At 39.7% G+C, this 19,576-nt stretch overlaps 1 protein-coding gene and 1 long non-coding RNA gene across 4 annotated transcripts in view; one reads left to right on the plus strand and one right to left on the minus strand.

The window, feature by feature from the left end:
- The first annotated feature begins 2,306 nt into the window (after positions 1 to 2,306).
- LOC139593292 (uncharacterized) lies at positions 2,307 to 12,066 on the plus strand. Its single transcript, XR_011680241.1, has 2 exons — positions 2,307 to 8,395; positions 10,399 to 12,066. It is a non-coding gene; the product is annotated as an uncharacterized lncRNA (long non-coding RNA).
- TNFRSF19 (TNF receptor superfamily member 19) overlaps positions 11,396 to 19,576 on the minus strand; it is a 57,100-nt gene continuing 48,919 nt past the window's right edge. For all 3 annotated transcript variants that reach the window (XM_071434061.1, XM_071434062.1, XM_071434063.1), the window contains 4 exons: positions 19,399 to 19,524; positions 18,504 to 18,606; positions 16,061 to 16,461; positions 11,396 to 13,665 (listed from right to left, as the gene is read on the minus strand). In XM_071434061.1, the coding sequence (XP_071290162.1) occupies positions 16,068 to 16,461; positions 18,504 to 18,606; positions 19,399 to 19,524 (623 nt within the window). In that variant the 3' untranslated portion in view covers positions 11,396 to 13,665; positions 16,061 to 16,067. The remainder of the gene's footprint in view (positions 13,666 to 16,060; positions 16,462 to 18,503; positions 18,607 to 19,398; positions 19,525 to 19,576) is intronic.

Consider the following 19,576-nt stretch of genomic DNA (forward strand, 5'->3'; position numbering starts at 1 on the left):
CTTAATTAATCTTCAGGACATCTTGGGTTCTATGAAGTGCCTTTTGGATGTTGTCTCTCTGACTCCTTATGACCCTTTCACTTCACTCCTTAGGCAGCTCTAAGTGCCCCCATCTCCACCTGCTCTTACAGCCGCACTAGGACATGACCTAGAGGGTGGGAGGAGATGAGGGATGCTCTGGGCTGTGACTGACTGAGGGGTTGTGATCATGTCAGAGGAAAAGCAAAATGGCACCATGGCAGGTTCTTCCCACCCTGTCCACAGCTGCTGCTGGTGCCCATTCAGACTGGGGTTTGTATTGTGCTCTAACAGCATTTCTCATCCACCTCCCCATGCTGTGGGAAAGCTGGGCCTTGGGGAAATGCCCTGAATATGACCCACTAAGAAGCTGAAGCATTGCCAAGCTGGGCCAATTTGGGGTGGATAAGCCCCTTTAGGTTACAGGCCACAGGACAGCAGCTCTCAATACACTGCAGGCAGCTGCTCCTCATGAATAATTTATCAGGTAGGTGTTTGAAGGTGTTTGGCTGATGTTTGCCGCAGCCCTTAACCTCATCAAGCTCCTCTGGCATACTCACAGCAGATTAGCAGGGCAGTTGTTAAAAATAGTCTGTTTATTAATGGTGCTCTTCAGAAGTAGCCACAAGGTTCAATCATAGCCTACATTCAGTATTTAAAATACATATGAAATAAAAAACATGTATAAGATCAGAAGGGCTTGCTGGTTTCACTTAGTGCACTCTCCTACCAGCCCCACTTATCTTCCTCACAAAGATGGAATCCAGTTAACTCACCTTGCATCTCCCTGCACAGAGACAAATCGTCTTCCAACATTTCTTTCTGTAGCTCAAATGAAGTTATTAAAGACTTGTGTTATTTATGTTGAGTGTTTTCCCCCAAGGTAATTTGACAGCATCCCAGCTCCTGGGTTGCTGATCTGCAGCATCTGCTGTGGGCAGCCAGGGGCTGTGTGGAGGTGGCTGAGCGACAGCCTGGAAGCAGAGGCTGTCTTTGGCTTTGGGCAGCTGATAGGGCTGCAGCCCACAAGTGCCTGCATTTCTTCACATGGGTGTTAGAAATGAAAAAGGCATTAAAATTGCCATGGATGCCTTGGCTTACAATGCCTCTGACATACAGATGTACTCAGTTGTCTGCAATTCACTTCCAAGGAGAATACAGTTGTAACAAAATCATTTTATAAGAGAGCCCTGGGGGAACACAAGTGATAGAGCAGCTTTTATAACATACTAAAACTTCTATAAAACTAATTATATATGTTATCAAAATGATTCATGCTAGCCAGAGTAAATCTTACTCATTATAAATGAGAGTAGAAGTGACAGTTCATTGTCTCTTAACATTTGCACAAATATATTGCCTTTTCTCCCTGTGCTGTCACAGGGAGGTTGGGGAAGGAATTCTCCAAGAGCTGGAGGAGCCATTGCAAGGAAGAGGCGGTGCCATTGGGGTCTATAACCTTAGCTGATGGTGACAAGGTAAGTTCTCATCACTCCTGATTCCTCACCATCATGGAAATTTTTCTTCTTATCTCTTGTAAATTTAATTTGTTGTCTTGCCCTGAAGCCTGCCCAGCAAACATGTCCCTCATGCATGGAGAAGTGCTGTGTGTCTGTAGGTTTTGCTCTCCTTGAAACTATTCAACATTGAAGGTCTTTTGCAAAACAGTGCTGAATTGCTGGCGGTGTTTTCCCTAAGTAGGGATTTAGATAACTTGTTCTACTTAATCAAATTAGCTATCTTTGATTTCATCTGGTGTTTAAGCCAAATTCCCAAGACAAAGTGGTTTTAATAGTCTGTTCAGTTTGTAATCTCTGTTTTCCAAGAAAATCAGCTTTTTTTTTTTTGTTTGTTTGTTTCTGACAGTCTCAAATGTACATGAAAAACTGATGTAAGCTGGCGGACTACAGGGAAATAGCTAATTTCAAATAGCTAATTCAGTTTCTTTCTTTGTGAGCTGTCCCATTTCCCATGCTTTCCCTCGGTCTGTCAGAAGTGTCTGTCAGCTGGTCTGGCACCTCTGCCTCTCTGGCTATAGCCTGTATTTTTTTTTCTTCTCTGCTTCAGGTTTATTTCTCATCCCATCTTGCAACTCCAGCTTTTTCTCCTTATTTGGAAAAAAAAAAAGTTTTGCAAATTAAAGTGGGTCGGTAAAAGCTGCAAACCCCTTTTTAGAACTTGTTCTCTGGCTGTCAGGAGCCTTTGATTCCAGCTGAGACCACTGCAGATCCCAGTCTGCAGTGGTCTCAGCTGGAATCAAAAGCTCCACACGCTATGGAAAAGGTCACTTCAGGAGTGCAGGACTTGCTGGAGCAAACAGGAGCCTTGAGATTTGCTCTTCTTTTTCCCTTATTCACCTGGGCTTTTAGCCTGGAGCAGAGAGGCTGTGCACCTCTTATCAACATTAGGACTGGGGAAGGTGACCCTCAGCTCACACTGTGCTCAGCCAAAGGTCCTTCTGGTGCTCCAGCTCCAGTAGAAAATCCATCAGTGCTCTCAGTCAACTAAAGGACATGTGTGTGAACGCTGCATTAGCTTTGGACCTCTGAAACAGCGTTTAAGGGCCAAAGTCAGCATGGGGCTTCTGTGATTGTTGAGAGGCTTTGTTAAAAGTGAGCTTCTGGATAGTTTATTTATCAAGACCTGGAACCTCAGTCACAGTATGAACATGGAAATAGGAAGTTTGATCTGGTGGTTTGGCTGATATCCTATAATTCTATTTTATTTCCCCCTGAATGTTGGGGAAAATGATGGGGTAGGTGAAAAGCTTTGTTTTCTACAAAATTGAGAAAATTCCTTGTTACGCCAGATTATCAAAGCCAGTTTTGGGTCTTTCCATTTCTACTGCTACTGCTCCTTACCATCCTCCGCTGAACTGAAATAAACAAGAGTAAATCCGCCAGATAAATTTACCCTGTTTATACTGACTTACCCTACAGAGAAATTCCATCTGGACTCAGGGTGTTGCTCTCCAGCCCTGCAAAGCTGGTCTTGGGACAGACAAACTCTGTCTCTGCAGCCAACTCATTCTACCTTTTGTTTGCCTTTTTCCTATTACTATACCATAAATACTACAGCCTCCTGGACACTGCTATTTGTACCAAAAAAAAAAAACCAAACAGAACACTAACAGAAAGGCAGGGAAGTGTCTGGCAGGGGTGTCTTTAACTTCTCTCTTCATTATTACTGCTCTAAGCAATTTAAATGTTAATAAACCAGCTCAAAGTGGAAGGAAGCACTGGATTCAGCATGACATGGTTAGAAAAGAGTAGGTGTTGATATGCCCAGAAGTCATCTGGGGCTCATAACATCCCTTGTCAGGGCCCATGGAAGCCAAACTGGTATTTTCTTACTCTTCAGGAGCGCTGGGGTGTTTGCCAGCAGCCTCCACATTTCACTCCACTTTCAGAATCATTATCAGTGAGGCTGCAGAATTGCCATCTCTGCTGCAGGGACTGGAAGAAAACTGGGCACTGGTGACACTGAGGGGATGAAGTAGTTGGTAATTGGTGCATTTTCTATGAGAGGGCTGCACCAGTGAAGACTGGGCCTGCTCAATAGCACAGCCACAGTGCCAGTGCCCCAAGAGTGTTGATGCCTTTGGTGGCTTTTCCTGTTGGCCTGAGTCTAGCATGCCTCTTCTCTCTCTCCCAGAAAAGGGATGCTGAAGTGACAATAGTTGTTGGCCGGCTCAGCTGGAAGTTTACAGTATTTAAATTACAGTTCCAGGTCTGAATTTCACACTCAGACCCGTGAGGTGGGATCAGCTAGCAAAGGAGGAGGTAATTAAAGGGCCATTACAGCAAGCTGGTCCCAAGGGAGCCATAATGGTCCTGGTGAAGCTGCTGCAGGCACACTCAAGTCACATCCTCAACTCTCTTGCTGAACTCAGGGCTTGGGAAGTGTGTTCTTATGGGTTGGTTTGAACTGAAATGTGTACAGCACAGCTGTGCTCATTCAAATAGGAATTCACAAAGCTCTAAAGAGGGAATTAAACCTTGCTGAGGCCCGCCAAGAAAATGTTGAATTTTTTTTATTTTGACTGGAAACGTGTAAATCACCTGAATACCTTACTCAGATTTACTTAAAAACTGCTTTGAGAAGTGTTCATAGAGAGTCCACTGTCACAGTCTTCATACAATCCCAGATGGCATGATACAAATGTTACTCTTTTCCAGGATCTGTTTTGTACAGCCTACTTTCCATCTTGATTTTCTACCCTTTTGGTACTGCTGATGAATATGTTTCATTTTCCCATGGCTTCTACTCCTCAGTGCTGCACCGAGTTGGCTGCCAGCTATGCCAGCTCTCTGTGGTGTTTGGAATTTTGGAATCCCCCTCCTTGTCCAGGTCAGCCTGAGACTTCACTTTTTCTTAATTAAAGCAAAAGAGGAGCAAAAAAATCCCAACCCAGAAGACCACTGGAAGAGCTTACACATGGCAGTGGCACCATTTTCAGACAGTCCTGTATCTGGGCTTCCACACACCCCAAACTGATGGATTAATTGCAGACAGAAGTATTCTTCAGCTGCTGGAGGTCCATGAGTAGTGCTAAGAAAAAGGCTCACTCATTGACCCAGTTTGCAGTTTCCCACTCCATCACCTAATAAAGAGCTTGAGACGAGCAGGCCAAGTGAAAATGCTCCTTTGTGGCCATATGTCACAGCACGGCAGGACATTGCAATGGTGTACATATTTCCTGTGTAAAAACCACTCACCCACCAGAGGACTTTGAGCAAACACCAACAAAACTCTTTGCAAAAGCAAAGGGAGGGGCAGATGCCAAGATAACACAGGATTGCTCCTGCTGCAGGGACAGACAGAGGAGCTGCTGTGAGCCACGGCCACGGCATCGCTTCTGCCTGCACTGGGGGCAGGTGAGGAGCTCCAGAGGAACTGGAACAGCCAGAGCCCAGCCCTGATTAGCAGCTGAAGGGGCTCTTGAAAGCCCCCATTTTAGGGCCCTGTAGTTTTCTTTCCTGTAGAAGAGTAAAGATTGTAACAGCACAATAGAAAAATATATAATTCTATTGTTGACACTGGACCTGTTCAGCATCAGTAGCTGGGGAGGTTGAAGAGATGAGGGTGTGAGGTGGGAGTGGAGTGCTGCCAGCAAGCCTGCAGGCAGTGGGTGTTTCCCTGCCCAGGCATCCCCTCCCAGTGTCTGTGAGGAGGACTCTTGCCTGTTTTGGCCAAAATTAGATTGGATTCTTTCTTCCACTTCTTCCATCTGGCTGTTCTTAAGTTTTTGAAGTGTTTTAAAACATTATTGTTAAAATAATTTCTGTTTAATTGAGTATAACCAAATAACTTATAACCATTATAACTTTGGGCTGATTTATAATTAGCAGTTCTAAGTAGGAGGCCAATTTAACTGTGTCATCCTTTCTGCTATAACTTCATTGCTCCTTGGTGCTGTTTTCCACCAGCCTAAGAGCACAGGAGGAAATGCCTGCTATGTCTCAGCTAACAGGTCAGCCCAACCTGCTTTGACTCACCCATTTAGGAAATTGAGTCGAATACCAGGTGTGCAAAGTAGATCTGATATGAAGGATTTGTTTTGCTGCAGTATTTTGTGGTAAGATTATCTCAGGGAAGAGAAAGTGAATGTTCCACACCAAAAAAAGAAGACAGCTTTGTGTTTCCAGTCAGTTTAAACCATTACACTTCCCTACTGACCTGTCAAATCTTTTCTACAGATAATTATTTTCCAGCACCTGAGGGTAAGTCTGTTATCAGCAATTTTTATGTACTGTCATGGATAGCTCTGTCTCCTGCTGTGACCAGCTCTTGTCCCTAGTTTTCATGGAGGGTTCTTGCAGAAAAAATCCTGATCAGGGCATGTACTTAAAAGAAATTCTCCATTTTAAGCACTTTACTTTTTCTTCCATTTCAGAAGCAGCTGTCCACAGATAAGAGTCCAACCAAATAAATCCCTGGGTAGATTGCCTTTGAATTTGAGCTCTCTGCCTTTCTAAAAGCAAGCTTTACCTTGTGCATGTGTTACATCTTCCAAAATAATCAATTTAAACCCCCAGTTCTGTTTTCCAGTGGCAGGGGAGATCAGAGCAGGCAGTTGAGGAGAATGGGAAATGCAGACCTGGAGGAAAGCAGGCAAACAAGTACCTGACAATTGCAGCGGTGATAAATAAGGCAGACAGGTAGGAAAGAGCCATGAAGCAGGAGGAGAGGGGATAAGAAAGAGACACATTCCTTTCCTGAGTGGAAAGAGTCTTCACTGTGTGGCTATTTCTGACATGGGGCAGGAGATGGGGAGGACAAATCCTCCTGTGTCAAGAAAAAGGGGTAAATGCAGCTTGTCTTCTTCACAAAACAGTTATTTTATGAAGGCTAAGAAGATAAAATGCTTGGTATGCTTGAGGGGCAGGGTAATTCTAGAGAATAGAAGAGTTTTCTTTCCTACTTGTTTTCCCATGCAGCCCAGAGTTATTTAGCTGAGCTTTTAATACACAAGTGGGAATTTTGCTGAATGATTCTCCAGTACAACTTTTATGCAATTTTTTTCTCCTGTTTCTTTCCCCTCCGCCCCTTTTTGTTTTCTTTTGTTTGAACTACCCATAGGCAGTGGTTCAACAGCAGACTTTTAAAGAATGGGTTGTTGGTGTGGGTTGAGGTTGATCTGGCCAAAGATGTGGGTTTTTTTGTATTTTTTCCTGGCCTGGTTACCGGGCCAGAGGACAGAGCAGCAGTAAGAGAATGAAGCAGTAGTTGATTCCAGGACCATTAGGATTCTGGGTGGCATTAGGATTGACTTTTTTTTTTTTCCCCATGAGAAAATGTAGTGCAAGTTAAGCAAAATCTGAATACAGTCTTTTTATTGTTTTGTCCAAAACCTGGGGAAATTAGGAAAAGAACAGAGATTGTCAGGCATTTAAACCCTCCAGCTCTCACAGCATGGAGTGTGACAAGGCCAAACTGGAAGCCAACTTCTCTTCCCTAAGATCAGGTAAGAACCACAGGGGTATCCTCAGAGGAGCTGCAGCAGCTGTAGACCTTGGACTGGATGAAAAGCAAACATCAGAAAGCAGATCCAAGGAAGCCTTGAGTCCAAATCTTGTAGTTGTTTTTGGTTCACCCCCTCAGCTAACAGATGATAACAATTGCTTTTTGCTAACCTCTCTCAGCTGCTGCACTTAACAACACTGATACATCTGCAGAAGGTGCAATATTGCATCTTTGGGGATTTTTGGGCTTTTACAGCTTATGTCTGCACCCCTAGAGTTGCAGAGGGAAACCAGCTGCAAGAGGCTGCCATGTGCTGGAAATGCCAGCCCTGCTCCCTGTTCTCCCCTGCCTCCTGCAGCTGCTCCTGCTGCCCCCACTGCCCAGAGTCCCCTCACTGCAGAAAGGCAACTGAAGGTTCCTTCTCCAGGAAAAGAAGGCATCTGGGCCATAAATGCCACAAGCCCTCCTCAGTGACACTCTGTATTAGGAAACATCATCTGGCACTCAGATATTTTTCAGGAATCGCTTCTACAGCACTTGCCAACACCTTGAGTCAACTCCAACGCTGTCTATTTGTTGTTGAAAGCCACAGGAGATGTAATTTATGGCATTCTTCAGCTCTTCCCTGCAGATCCCACAGCTTCTCCCATTGTATTAATGAGAAGGCTGAACCCACAGGGCTTGCTTCTATTAACCCATCAATACAACAGGCATTTTATCACCTAAAGGATTTAGAGTCTCTTCTGCCTGAGTCAATCTGTTCTGCCAGTTAAAAAACAGTGTGTGAAGATAACTTTGAGGTAGTTCTTGCCCATAAAAAATTGATTGGTCCTCCTTGAGTAAGCAACAGATCCTCCAAGGTTTAAAGGATGTTTAAAGATATATTTAAATTGAGGATTTCATTAGACTGAGGGTTTAACATGGAGAGTAGCTGCACAAACCTTCCCAGAGAAAGCTTGCTTATGTAAATTTTCACAGCATTTTGCCAAAGTGTACAAATTTTTCCGATCAAGGATTTTTTGTCTTTTTGTAGTCCCAAAATATCAAAAAAGTATGATAAATTTTGACAAAATGCAAGTGTTATTTGCTGGAATATTATAGGTCTGTTTTAGTATTACAGTCAGAAAGATATTCTCACTCTTACACTGGTGCTGTGTCCCCTTAGCTTTAATTGTTGAACATCCTTAGGGAAAACATTTAATAAAGCTGAAGCTCTGGTAAAGGAGCACAACTACTGTTGTATCTAACAACATAAACCAGCACCAGGTTGGTCAAAAACTTCCTTTTTTCTCTTGCAACAGAGAGACAACAAATGGCCAAGCTGATACTTGCTGCTGAATTTCTTCAGGTTAAACTCAGCTACCAGATGTTGCTGGAATCAAGATCAAAATGAAAAAAGAACATTTGCAAGGTATGGACAAAACTGGCATGGTAAATACTGTTACCCTGCTGATTCCAGATCTGCCTCATTTTGCTTTGGGCTGCTGCAGAGTGTATGTGTGTTCAGGTGAACATGAAATTAGAGAATTAAGGTGGCTGTAGACTAGTGCTTTACTTTGGCTTTTAAAATATGTTTTGCAATGTAATGGCCCCTTCTTGCTCTTTTTTTTTTTTTTGTGCACTAAAAGCTAGATATCCTTTTCTCATTATTATTTTAATGACAAATAACCTCTCCTGCTACCATTTTGTTCAATATTGTAGAACACCCATTCTGTGCAACTTTTCCCCCTTAAGGCTCCCATATTGGCCTGTGAAATGTCTACGGTGCTTGGATGCCTGGGCTGAAAGGCATTTTAAAAAACTGAAACACAACCTTTAGTATTTTTTTTTTAATGTTCTCAGTTCATTTTGTAATCTCTGCCATATGCAGAATAAGTGCTTGGGTGGTGGATGTACAGGCCTCCCCTGAATTGGTCCACAGTTGTTCTGTAATTTCCTCAAATTTAAGGACTTAGGAATAAAATTACTAACTGACCTGGAAAATGCCCTGCTGCAGGTCATGTGCAAGGTGACAAGTTCATTATTTGGTACACATTCTGTATTTATATTTGTTTATTGTTATGTTCCAATTAACTGTGTGATACAGATCTGGGGCAAATCAAAATGATCTCTGGAATTCCAGTGGTTTAATGTTTTTTCTAAGCTGTAAATCGGTGCTCTCCCTTAAACTGTTGGTTACAACCAGATTTTGATATATTAGCTGCTATACTTCAGGGAATTTTTGCATGCTAAATAGCATGTGAATTAGCCATCCATAAACTGAGACTGAAACCTGGGCAAAAGAAATGGAAAACTCCACAAAGACTGAGGCTCAGGGGAAGCACTTTCTAAAAGCTGCTTTCTCTTTTTGTCTGCTTTTCCACCAATGCTTTAGAAAAATGTCATTTATAACCTTTTGAGCAAGGCAAATCTCCTTTTGTCAGATCAACCAAAAGGGAAAAAAAATCCAACTGTGATAAGGATTTAGAAAAATCAAATGATGGGAAAACCCCCTCAGTCCTCCTCGGCTGACCCTGCTGTTGAAGTTGTGGCACTGTGTAGAAGCCTCAGTGTGCCCCCAATCTGCCACCCTCTCTGTCAGCTGGCTATTAGAAAACATTTCCTCTAATCCCATCATTCAGTGCTGTTGTGGAAAGCAGCAGGCTCCCCAGCAAATCCCCCCACGATGATTTTTATCCTATTGAAAGCGCCACCTTATCGGACATAATCGAAATGGCTCATGTGCTGCTATGTGAAGAGCAAGTGGGTTTTACCATCACTCAGGCCAAAACTAAATATGGATTAAATTGCACCCTGCCAGCACAAAGTGTGCATTGTGTGGCTCTGCTCTGCAGTGCCCAGCCTCAGCTTGCTCCATGCCTGATAAAACACTGCACCCTCCTTCAATCCCCCCTTTTTAAAAGGGCAAAACAAAGCAGCAGTGTCTGTGCTGGAATGTGCTGCAGGTAGTGATCTAAACCTCCATCACCAAAGACAGTGAGAGGATTAATTTAATGCATGGAGGTTGTTGCTTGGAGGGACTTCATAGGAATGCAAACCAAAGGCCCTCAAAGAGCCCACAACAAAGGGAAAAGCCATGTGATCTCAAACTCCTGGTAGGATGGGGAAGACTGGATTAAGGGCTTGGTCTACCTTGTAGAAAAGGCAGGAAATACTGTTGTACTGAATAGGAATGCAAGCAGGGAAAAGATTTTGGGGTGGGTGGGGTTTTTTCTAGACCTTCTGAAAAGCTTGGATGGGAAATTGCAGCCTGGTAAATGAGATTTATATAGTAATTGGTGTGAGCAAATTGGGCTGTGCAAATTTTCTGGTCATGTATGTCATTCTTTCTGAGTTGTGCTTTGTTTCCAGATAGAGTAAATATCTGTTTTTCAACTCCTGTTTATTGATTATATTTTTAAGAATTTTTGTCAGGGGCGCTCCACTGCAACCCTGGCAGTGCTGAGAGCCATGAAGATCCCTGTGTTGGCACAAGGTGACCTCCCAAACATGCCACGTGCTGCTGTGCAGACTTGCAGACCTCCAGGTGAACTCCAAGGACACTCAGGTGGGCTGGGCATGTGGCAGTCAGAGCAGAAAACAAGTAGAAGGCTGCTCAGGAGTGCAGCACATGGACACAGGGGTATGAGGAGTCCTTGCTATTCTGGGTAGGGGATCCACATTTAAGCTCTGAATTATGTACTTCAAAGAATGTAGAAATAATGGCACTACACTGAAAAGAATCAATGTGGAATTTGCTCAACTAAACCAGAGACAGGGACAGAGCAGCTTTTGAGTCTCCCCCCAACTTTTCCCCCAAAAATCACACACTCCAGACAAGCACCCTGGCTTTATGTTATCTGCAATGCCTATCTGGATTCAGTTTCCAGTCACTGCTTATGGCTTTATCATAAGGACCAATTTTATGCAATTATCAAATTACTCTTTCTTCTCTGTCTTCTACTCTTGTCAGTCAGACTGTGCCATTCCTTTCTTATTAATTTAAATTGGGGCCATGACTCCAATCCTGCTCCAAAAAAACAGCTCCTCTCATTATTTGTTTATCTGTCTTGTCTGAAACAACCTAGTGGTGTGGAGCACCAGGTTGTCTTTTCTAAGACATTGTAAAGACAGCAATTTGACTTTTCCTCCCCACCTCTTTTCCCTCCCCCTTTCTGGAGAAGCAGAATTTTTAAACAGTTTTGAAGCATTATGATTTTAAGCATTGATATTAATTTTCTGCTTCTTCAGGATCCTCCTGCTTGAAAAATGATGTTACTGCTAAACTGCAAACATCTCAAGACAAAGACACACCAAATTCTAGCATAACCTTAATGTAATTACCCCATTCTTCTAATTCTAAAAGAATTAGAAGAATTCATCACTAAATTTATACAGAAAGCTATTATTAATTTGAGGTCAACAAACCAAGACTGGTTCACATAACATTTTATTCACAAGTAGAAAAAGTATTACAAAACAATTTATACAAGGTTTTAATTTACATTTGTTAAAGGAGTATTTAAAATAGCACTGTAAGTCCCTAGACAAGACATGTGGGCAGTGTAAATGCAGTGATAGTGGATGTTTCTATTGGCATGTACAACATTGCTTGCCACAGGCAATATACAAAAGACCAATTTGGTTAAATTAAGGAAAAAAGTATATACAAAATATACACATATATCTAAAAAACACTCTCTTAATTTTTTCCTCCTAATTTGCTCTCAAGCTTTCACTCATTAAAAAAAACAAACAAGTATCTTTTTCTAGGGTTGCTGGGTAAAAACAATTACACAAATTTTAAATTCCAATGGGAAAACACACTGTGGCAGGTGCTGGCAAAATTTTTGAACATTGCTTTTTCAAGAACTATTATTAGTGAAAAGTTAAATCTCTGTATGTTCTGGAAATATTTTGCCATATACTGAAATGCACATTGGATTTTTTTCTATTTACAAAGTATATACAAAGAAGCACATATCTCTTCATGTACATGTAGTGAAAAATAATGTTTTGTAACTTCTTAAATGTATGAAAGTATGCAAAGAAATTATTCAAAACTACTTATATTTAAATATATGTGTGAAAGTATTTATCTGAGTAATTTTACTGTATAACTGCTTATTATTCCATCAGTGACCAAAAGGTGGTACCTACTACTTAAAACACCAAACCCAACAACAGCCAGAAAATCACTTGGGTAACTTGTTCACATTGGTTTGATATTTGGGAACTGTTATTCATGGCTTTTGCACTAAGGAATAATCTCACTGGTGAAGAGGTGGAGCATCTCTCTGCCATGGCTGCCTGTACTGTTTTTAGATATTCTTGTGCAGCACCTTTTCTGTGTGCTTCAAAGCAAAAGTCTTTTTTCCATAATGGATTCTGAATACTGTCTCAACATTTCCATTGCCACACAAACCACGTGTGGAAAGATGAGTAATATTTATTGCCAATTTGTTGGCATCTGTTTTGCTGATTGCTTTGCTTTAGTCAAGGCACATTGGGTACTTTAAGGAATAATTGCTAGAGTTCATCACAGACAAGTGTGAGCCTGTTGAGTGTCATGAATCAGTGAAGGTTACTGACATTATCCACAGAAACAAAAACTATTTTAGGGATGAAAATGGCTGAAAAAAATTATATTAAGGGATGTGATAAAGCAAACCACTTCTTATGTTTTGTGTGCAAAATTTGAATTGACACAGTACTACAGTTAGAAGGACAGAGGGTCTTGAATGAAAGGGACTCCTAAATGAATTAATTAGTTCACCACAGAGCTTGACCCTTAAAAATAATGCATTAATAAAAAATCTTGGTAACAGTCTCACTGTATAAATACTTTCATGGCACACCTGCTATAGTCTGACATTTTGATTTGACAGTTGATAACATATTATTTCAACATTCAAAATTATATGCTATAACAAGAAGTGCTGTATTCCAATACTGAGACTACTAATTAAACACAATGTCCTTATCTATATGTCTGACCTTCATTAAACTAAATCTAATTTAAAGCTAATCTCCTCCTACACTTAACAATGCAACCTCCCAAAAATGTAATAATTGGATGGAGGGGACTTCAACCACACATACTGTATGTAACATGCTAATTCTCTAACTCCCCAAACTAGCTTATTGACTATAATGTAATACATAATAAAAGCTTCATTTTATTAATAGGTGACCCTTTTATAAACATAATTGGATTTTTTTACAAATTTTACGTCCTTCAATAGCAGGAATACTATTTAAAATTAGAACCAGCAGAAAAAAAAAATCCTAATGCATGCACAAATCCGCAGGCAGAAAACTGGCACCATATTGTCCCACATCTTCTGGCACCTGTAGCCATATTTGAGACCCCCCCAAACACTCTGAAGTATTTTTATTTCTTGCTGTATTTACATATACTATTAAGCTCACTCCATTAGACACTTTGAGACTCTGAGGAAATGGAAATAGATTGGAAAGGTCTTAATTCCACTTTCAGGGTCCTCACAGGATGCTCCTTGAAGTTTAACTTCACAGCTGTTACAGCTCAGACACAACTGCTCAGAAGGTGTGAAATGATGCCATTTTTTTCAGCTGGATTGGATACCATGCAACACTGAAGACCAGACTATGTTTGATGAGAATCAGCAGGGGAGTGTAAGGGAAGCATTCAGCTTTAGTGCTGAGAAACAGCTCCAGTCCCTAAAACAAAGTGAAAGAAGAGTTGTTACATAAATTCATAAGAAACCTGTATGCACTTCTGTATTTGACTAAAAGAGTAGAGGTGTACTTACTGCTTGCTGTAAAATTCACCTAAACCTGAAGATTAAACCTGTATTAAAACCCACATTAAAAAGCTTAGAATTGTGTGTACATGTATAAGATATGCTATATTCTGATTTTGTATTATTCTTTTGAAATATAATAAAAATAGAACATTGACCTATGAAAGGCTGTAATACATCCTCAGGCAGTACAAAGACCATCCTTGCCTCAAAATATTTCAAAAAGACATGAAAGATGAAGAGCAGATGGGAAAAAATGCTATAGACAGAGATGAACTAATTGTCTTGGAGTTGTACAGCTGGCCAATGTTCATCCTGAAAATACATCTCAAGTAAGCCTAGTCCTGGTCCTGTCCCATAAACACTACTGAAATTTCTCTGCCAAAAATACACACATAATGATGCACTGTAGAGTCTGAATGGGGAAAAATTGTACAAAATGAATCAGTAGGGTCTATTATAGGAAAAAAATGAAGAAAAAATTAACCCTCCTGAAGACCTTGATTATTCAAAAGGATACACAAATCTCAGTAGTAATAGAGGACAGCAGAAAACTATCAAAGCATACAGGATTTTGAGATGCTAGAAAAGCTGTCTCCATACACACAGAAATCAATGAGAAAATTTACAGTTCATACACGGTAACAAGTAGAGTGAAATAAAAGGTAATTTTTGTAGTCATATTTTGAAATCCTGTGGTTCTTTTGATCTAAGAAAATTCTTAAATAATATTAATTGCATACCTCTGAAGTTGATGCATGGTTTGGTGAGAAAACACCCACAAATTTCTGATTTTTAAAATCCTGTTAATATGGAAATGTATTCCCTTAAAAATCAGGAACTGCTAGGAACTAGCAGTGCTGAGATCTGAGGTTGTATCCATGTCACTGTCCCCTCCTACACACAGCTACAGAGTACAACTGTCACCAAACAATATTGGGCACACACCAAAATAAGGCTGTCAGTGCTGCTATCTGACACAGGGGCAGGCAGTGCCCAGCATTGTTACAGACAAAACTTTACACTGTAAATAATACATTGAGAGAAAGATGTGCCACCTGGATAAGGCTGATGTTGTCAGTGACACAGCAGATTTTCAGGTTACAAGTTCCACTGAAGTCAATGGCAAAGCCATTCTAGATTTAACAGTCAGTTCCCTTCCCTTTTCTCCTCTTGACAATGTCACCTAGCTAAACAATTAAGGATTTACAAAGAAACTACTGCACTTACGTGCTTTCAATATGTGTGGTTCTTGCTAAATACTAATTACTTTCTACTTCATATTTAGGAATAACACAAAAGTGTTAGTGCAAACCAAATGGAAGAGGATCAAAGGAATGCAGTTTTACTTCTGCAGATGGCCCAAAATTTTCGTAATTACAGATAGCATAAGTTTCTTAATTAAATTTGGTGCATTATTAATATTAGTGGCAACTTCTTGTGTTCCTGCCTCTGAGTTCATGCACAGGAGACTGTTTCTCCTTTCCAGCCACAACCTGCATAGGCCTGGAGTAACAACACCACTTGCCATCAGAACACAGGCCATAATTTGGGATCCTTTCACAGATTAGTTACTCGAGGCCCCAGATTACTTTCAAAAGTAGAAAATTCCATTTTAAATGTACGGAGCACAGGTAATATTAAAAAAGATATAATGATGAAACAGCAGCAATGTGACTTTTGCAATAGTTCCATTGTTACATAGTTGAGACAACTGTTTATCACCTCTTTGCACCTCAGACCTGCATTTTCTCTGGGCTTTTATACATAAAGTTGCATTTTATGGACTAACTTACATTTTATCTGATGACATGGGAATATAAATGGCATTATAAGGCATTTGAGATTCTCTTGTGTTTCTAGTACTACTGCAGTAACTCCACAGAAAGGATTTGTAAGTATTTTTAAATTAACACTTGTATGTCTTTTATGCTTTGTTTGCAATAAGCAAAGCCAATTCCTCAGTTCTCACTCGTAAACAAAGGCTAGCCTCACACGATGGTTTGGTCACAAGGCTATTAAACTGAATTTTTCTCTTAACATTTAATGAAAAAAATCCTTGATAAAAGCTGACTGGTGTACAGACTTACCCCTTTCAACAGCACAGTTTGCATAATTACACCTTTCAAATTTAGTTAATGATTTAAAAATGTGAAACTGCTGGATCTCTTGTAGAGGTTTAATTTATTTCAGCAATAGCTAGGTGTAACCTATGGAGAAATATAACCCTAGAACTTCTTACAATTCTATATTTATCTAGCTCTACATGCCTGGAGCACTTATTCTCATTCCTTTGTAGTTATGTTTTTTACCTCTTTATCAGTCCGTAGAGTCATTTGTTGTTCCATTACACTTTGTCTTTGGCTGGCTTTCAGCAGTCACCGAGTTCTGAAGTGATGAAACTTCTGTGCATGTTCTATGTTCGGAGATTTCAAAGGACTTTGCAACATTTCCATCAAGAGACTCAGCTGAAAGAAGTACTTCACTTGGTTCCTGGTTATTATCCAATTCAACGGCGGCTGCATTTTCAGTCTCAGGGCTGCAGGATTTTGCAGATCCTCCAGCCAGTTCTGAATATGATTCACAGATAGAAATGCTGTCACAACAAGCTGAGTTTTGCATAAGAGGCCAAGCATCTGGAATGTCTCCACAGGCAGAGTGTGAAAGAGAACCAAGGAAAGCAGGAATCATTTCTCCAACAGAATCAGCAGCTCTGCAGAAGGATAAAAGGCACATGACTTACAAAGCATTCCAGAAAATATTATCAGTATTTTAATTACTGATCATTTGTAATAGGTATTTCAAGAAGGTTTAACAGGGTTATATTAATACTCTAAAGACATCCTGTACAAAGTAATTCTATTGAGAAGGAATACAGTCTGTTCCTTGGCTGGAAATGACAAAAGCTCTGGTGACCAATACTCTGGACAGTGAATCCAGGATTCCACAAAACATGAACTACAGTTGGAGCTGTTTAGGGTCAGAAATATGACAAAAACTAATATAGTAGTGTTCAGGTATTAAACACTGTCACAAAGAAGGACTTTTTTTTCTCAGTGCGTGGATAGGGGAGTATTAAGATAGGATGTAACAGGCTTAAAATGCAGCAACAAAGATGGTTGGGCAGAGTCTAGAATCTTCAACACTGAGGGGGTTTGGTTGGTTTCATTTTTTAGTTCCCCTAATTGTAGACAGACAAATATCTAATGGAAGTAAAAGAAGTAAAGTGGCTTCAGACTGGGAGAATGGAATAGGCAACAAGGCTTCTTGAAACTGTGTTTGCTTTAAACCTGAAAACGTATTCACTTTAGATTTTTCAGTTTGTTCTGTCTAGCCTTCAAAATGTGAAAAGTTTTTCTCCTATTCTCTTTTTCATGTAAAGGACATAATGTTAAAGAAGAGCAAGCATTATTTTCTTTTTATGGAAAATGGAAGAAAGTATAAGTGGAAACTCAGTATTATCTACCTCAAGTGTATTTAAAGTGCATGATAATAGTGACATGTGCCAAACACTGTTGAAAGTCCAGTAGTGTTTTTCACTATATATACACCAAAAAAAGTATTAACAAAGCCAGGAAGTTACACCAATGTTTTATTTCCAAAAACTGTCTACAGATTTTTAAAAATGCAAGGGCTATGTTAAGTCTGATATGCAGTATGACAAAACTTGTCCCATATTAACACGCCTAGAACAGTTTTTAAATAGCTTTACTCATTTCCAAAACATGACACTTTAATAGCTTTGATATACACACAAAGCATTTTCAGAGATGAGGCCAAAAGTCAGGACATTGCACCACAATTGAAGGAAATACATTATTCTGGCAAAGGAAATTGGCACAAGCTCCATTTCTACTGCAAGGAACCACAGGATCTTTGATGTCCATAAAGCATGGATATTACAGTTATTTTTAAAGCCTTAACCAAAAGATTCCTCAAAAAGTACACAACTCTCAATTTGTCAGCCTTGGTGGTATACAAGGATGACTCAAGCTTGTTGGTATTTAAACAAGTTGTTATAGAAAACTTAGATATTTGTACTTAGGTCACTAAGTCACCTTGCACAAACAATACTTATGAAGAAGCCACCTCTACATTTTTAGTAACATGTGGCCATAAGAACAAAACAGCTGAAGACCAATTTAAACCTTATATGGAAAATCATTCTAGCTAAAAGAAATAAATACATCCTGTATTAAAATCTGTAACCAGGAAACTCTGAAGGACACCATAAATTTTATATATTTGGCTCGTGGCCCTGTTGTAAAAATAACTACTACTATACTTATACCCAGCTGATTGGGAGAAAATAAAAGCTAAAACCTGCTAGAAATTCAGAAATAATAGATATTTCAAATTTTGCAGACCTAAACAGTTCCTTAAAAAAAAAATCTTCATGCCACTTGTGAACTGTGCCTCAATCCCCCCAGATTTATGAGTTTATTCAGCAACTTGCTAACCATTAGCAGAAGAGGGGGTGGCCAAAGCCTATAAGGTGCCACAGAGTAAAAGGAACATTATCTGCTTGTGAGAGAAGCCACTTCTTCAGAGAAACCCATGGATCAAGTCAGCATTTACTAAGTAATACTTCATCTTTTCACCATAAACCTATTCTTGCACAACATGGGATGATATGGGTACGGCTCAGCAAAATCCCTCATTCCACTTCAAGCAGCTGTCGTCTCTATATAAATATGAATTTGACTGCATAAAAAAATACTTCATGTTTAATACATATTTGTAAAACTAAGTTACCTTTCATTGAGTGTGGTCTGTGAGTGGAAAGCACAACTGTGACTGCTGTGCTCCATGCTACAGGTTTCATCACAGCACAGTGAGGGAATCAAGTGAACTGGTCCTGAGGAATGAAAATTAATTTTAATAGTGTTAAAACTATCAAAGCTCTGCATAAACTTAGTCTCTGATCTTTTTCAAACTTGAGTATTACTTTGCCAGTTACATTATAATACATGAATTGTGGAAATGTTTTTACAGCAAGAGATTTATTGCTGTAAAAACATTTTAAAGAACATTTTTATTCCTTTAAAATTGAAATAATTATAAAAGCCAAGTCCTTCCTCTAGTAGTAACATAGAAGCCAGTCATGAGTACCTATTTTTAAAATTAATTTTCTTGTCAGTTGAATACACATAAGTGGAAGCATTCTGAGTAAAGCTATCGGGATGATATTTAATCCTGTGCTTTCTTAATTTTTCTTATTATTTTTTATTGTCTTATTATTTCTTCTTATTATGATTTCTTAATGTCACAGCTGCATTTGTTCTGATATGACTTTACAAAATGGCAAGGATTTGAATTGTCCAGGCTGTTGTCCTTTAGCATTCATACCATATTCTTAGATGCTCTCTGGTAAATCCTTCACACTAATTTAAATCTCAAAGCCATATGCAGTGCTATTTTTATCAGAAATAACTGAGATAGAAATTTAAATTTTTTTTCATGTGAAGTCACTGAAATGAATTACAGGAAGAAACAAAAAAAACCCCAAATAGCTACTTAAAAATCCTTTCTGCTTATTAAGAAATTAGCCTAGGACAAAGGTTAGTTTGACAGTGTTAGCTCTGCAGTTGAATTGCCACAACTCAAGTGTTAGATAAAATAAAGTCACCTTTCAGTAGACATAACATACCACAGGTCTGTGATGCACTTCTTTGGCACTGGCAGCATGTTCTGTGGTCATATTCACTTAGCCGTGGTCTATCGAAACACGATAATTCAGAGCCATTGTAGTGAATGTCTTGTGATCTCAGAGACCCTTTGAACAAAGGGAATAAAAGTCCATGTCAGGAAGTGTTACCCTTTTTCCT

This window comes from Agelaius tricolor, unplaced genomic scaffold (assembly GCF_023055355.1).
Source record: "Agelaius tricolor isolate 1412-34295 unplaced genomic scaffold, bAgeTri1.0.p SCAF_9, whole genome shotgun sequence".
NCBI classification, from domain to species: Eukaryota; Metazoa; Chordata; class Aves; order Passeriformes; family Icteridae; genus Agelaius; species Agelaius tricolor.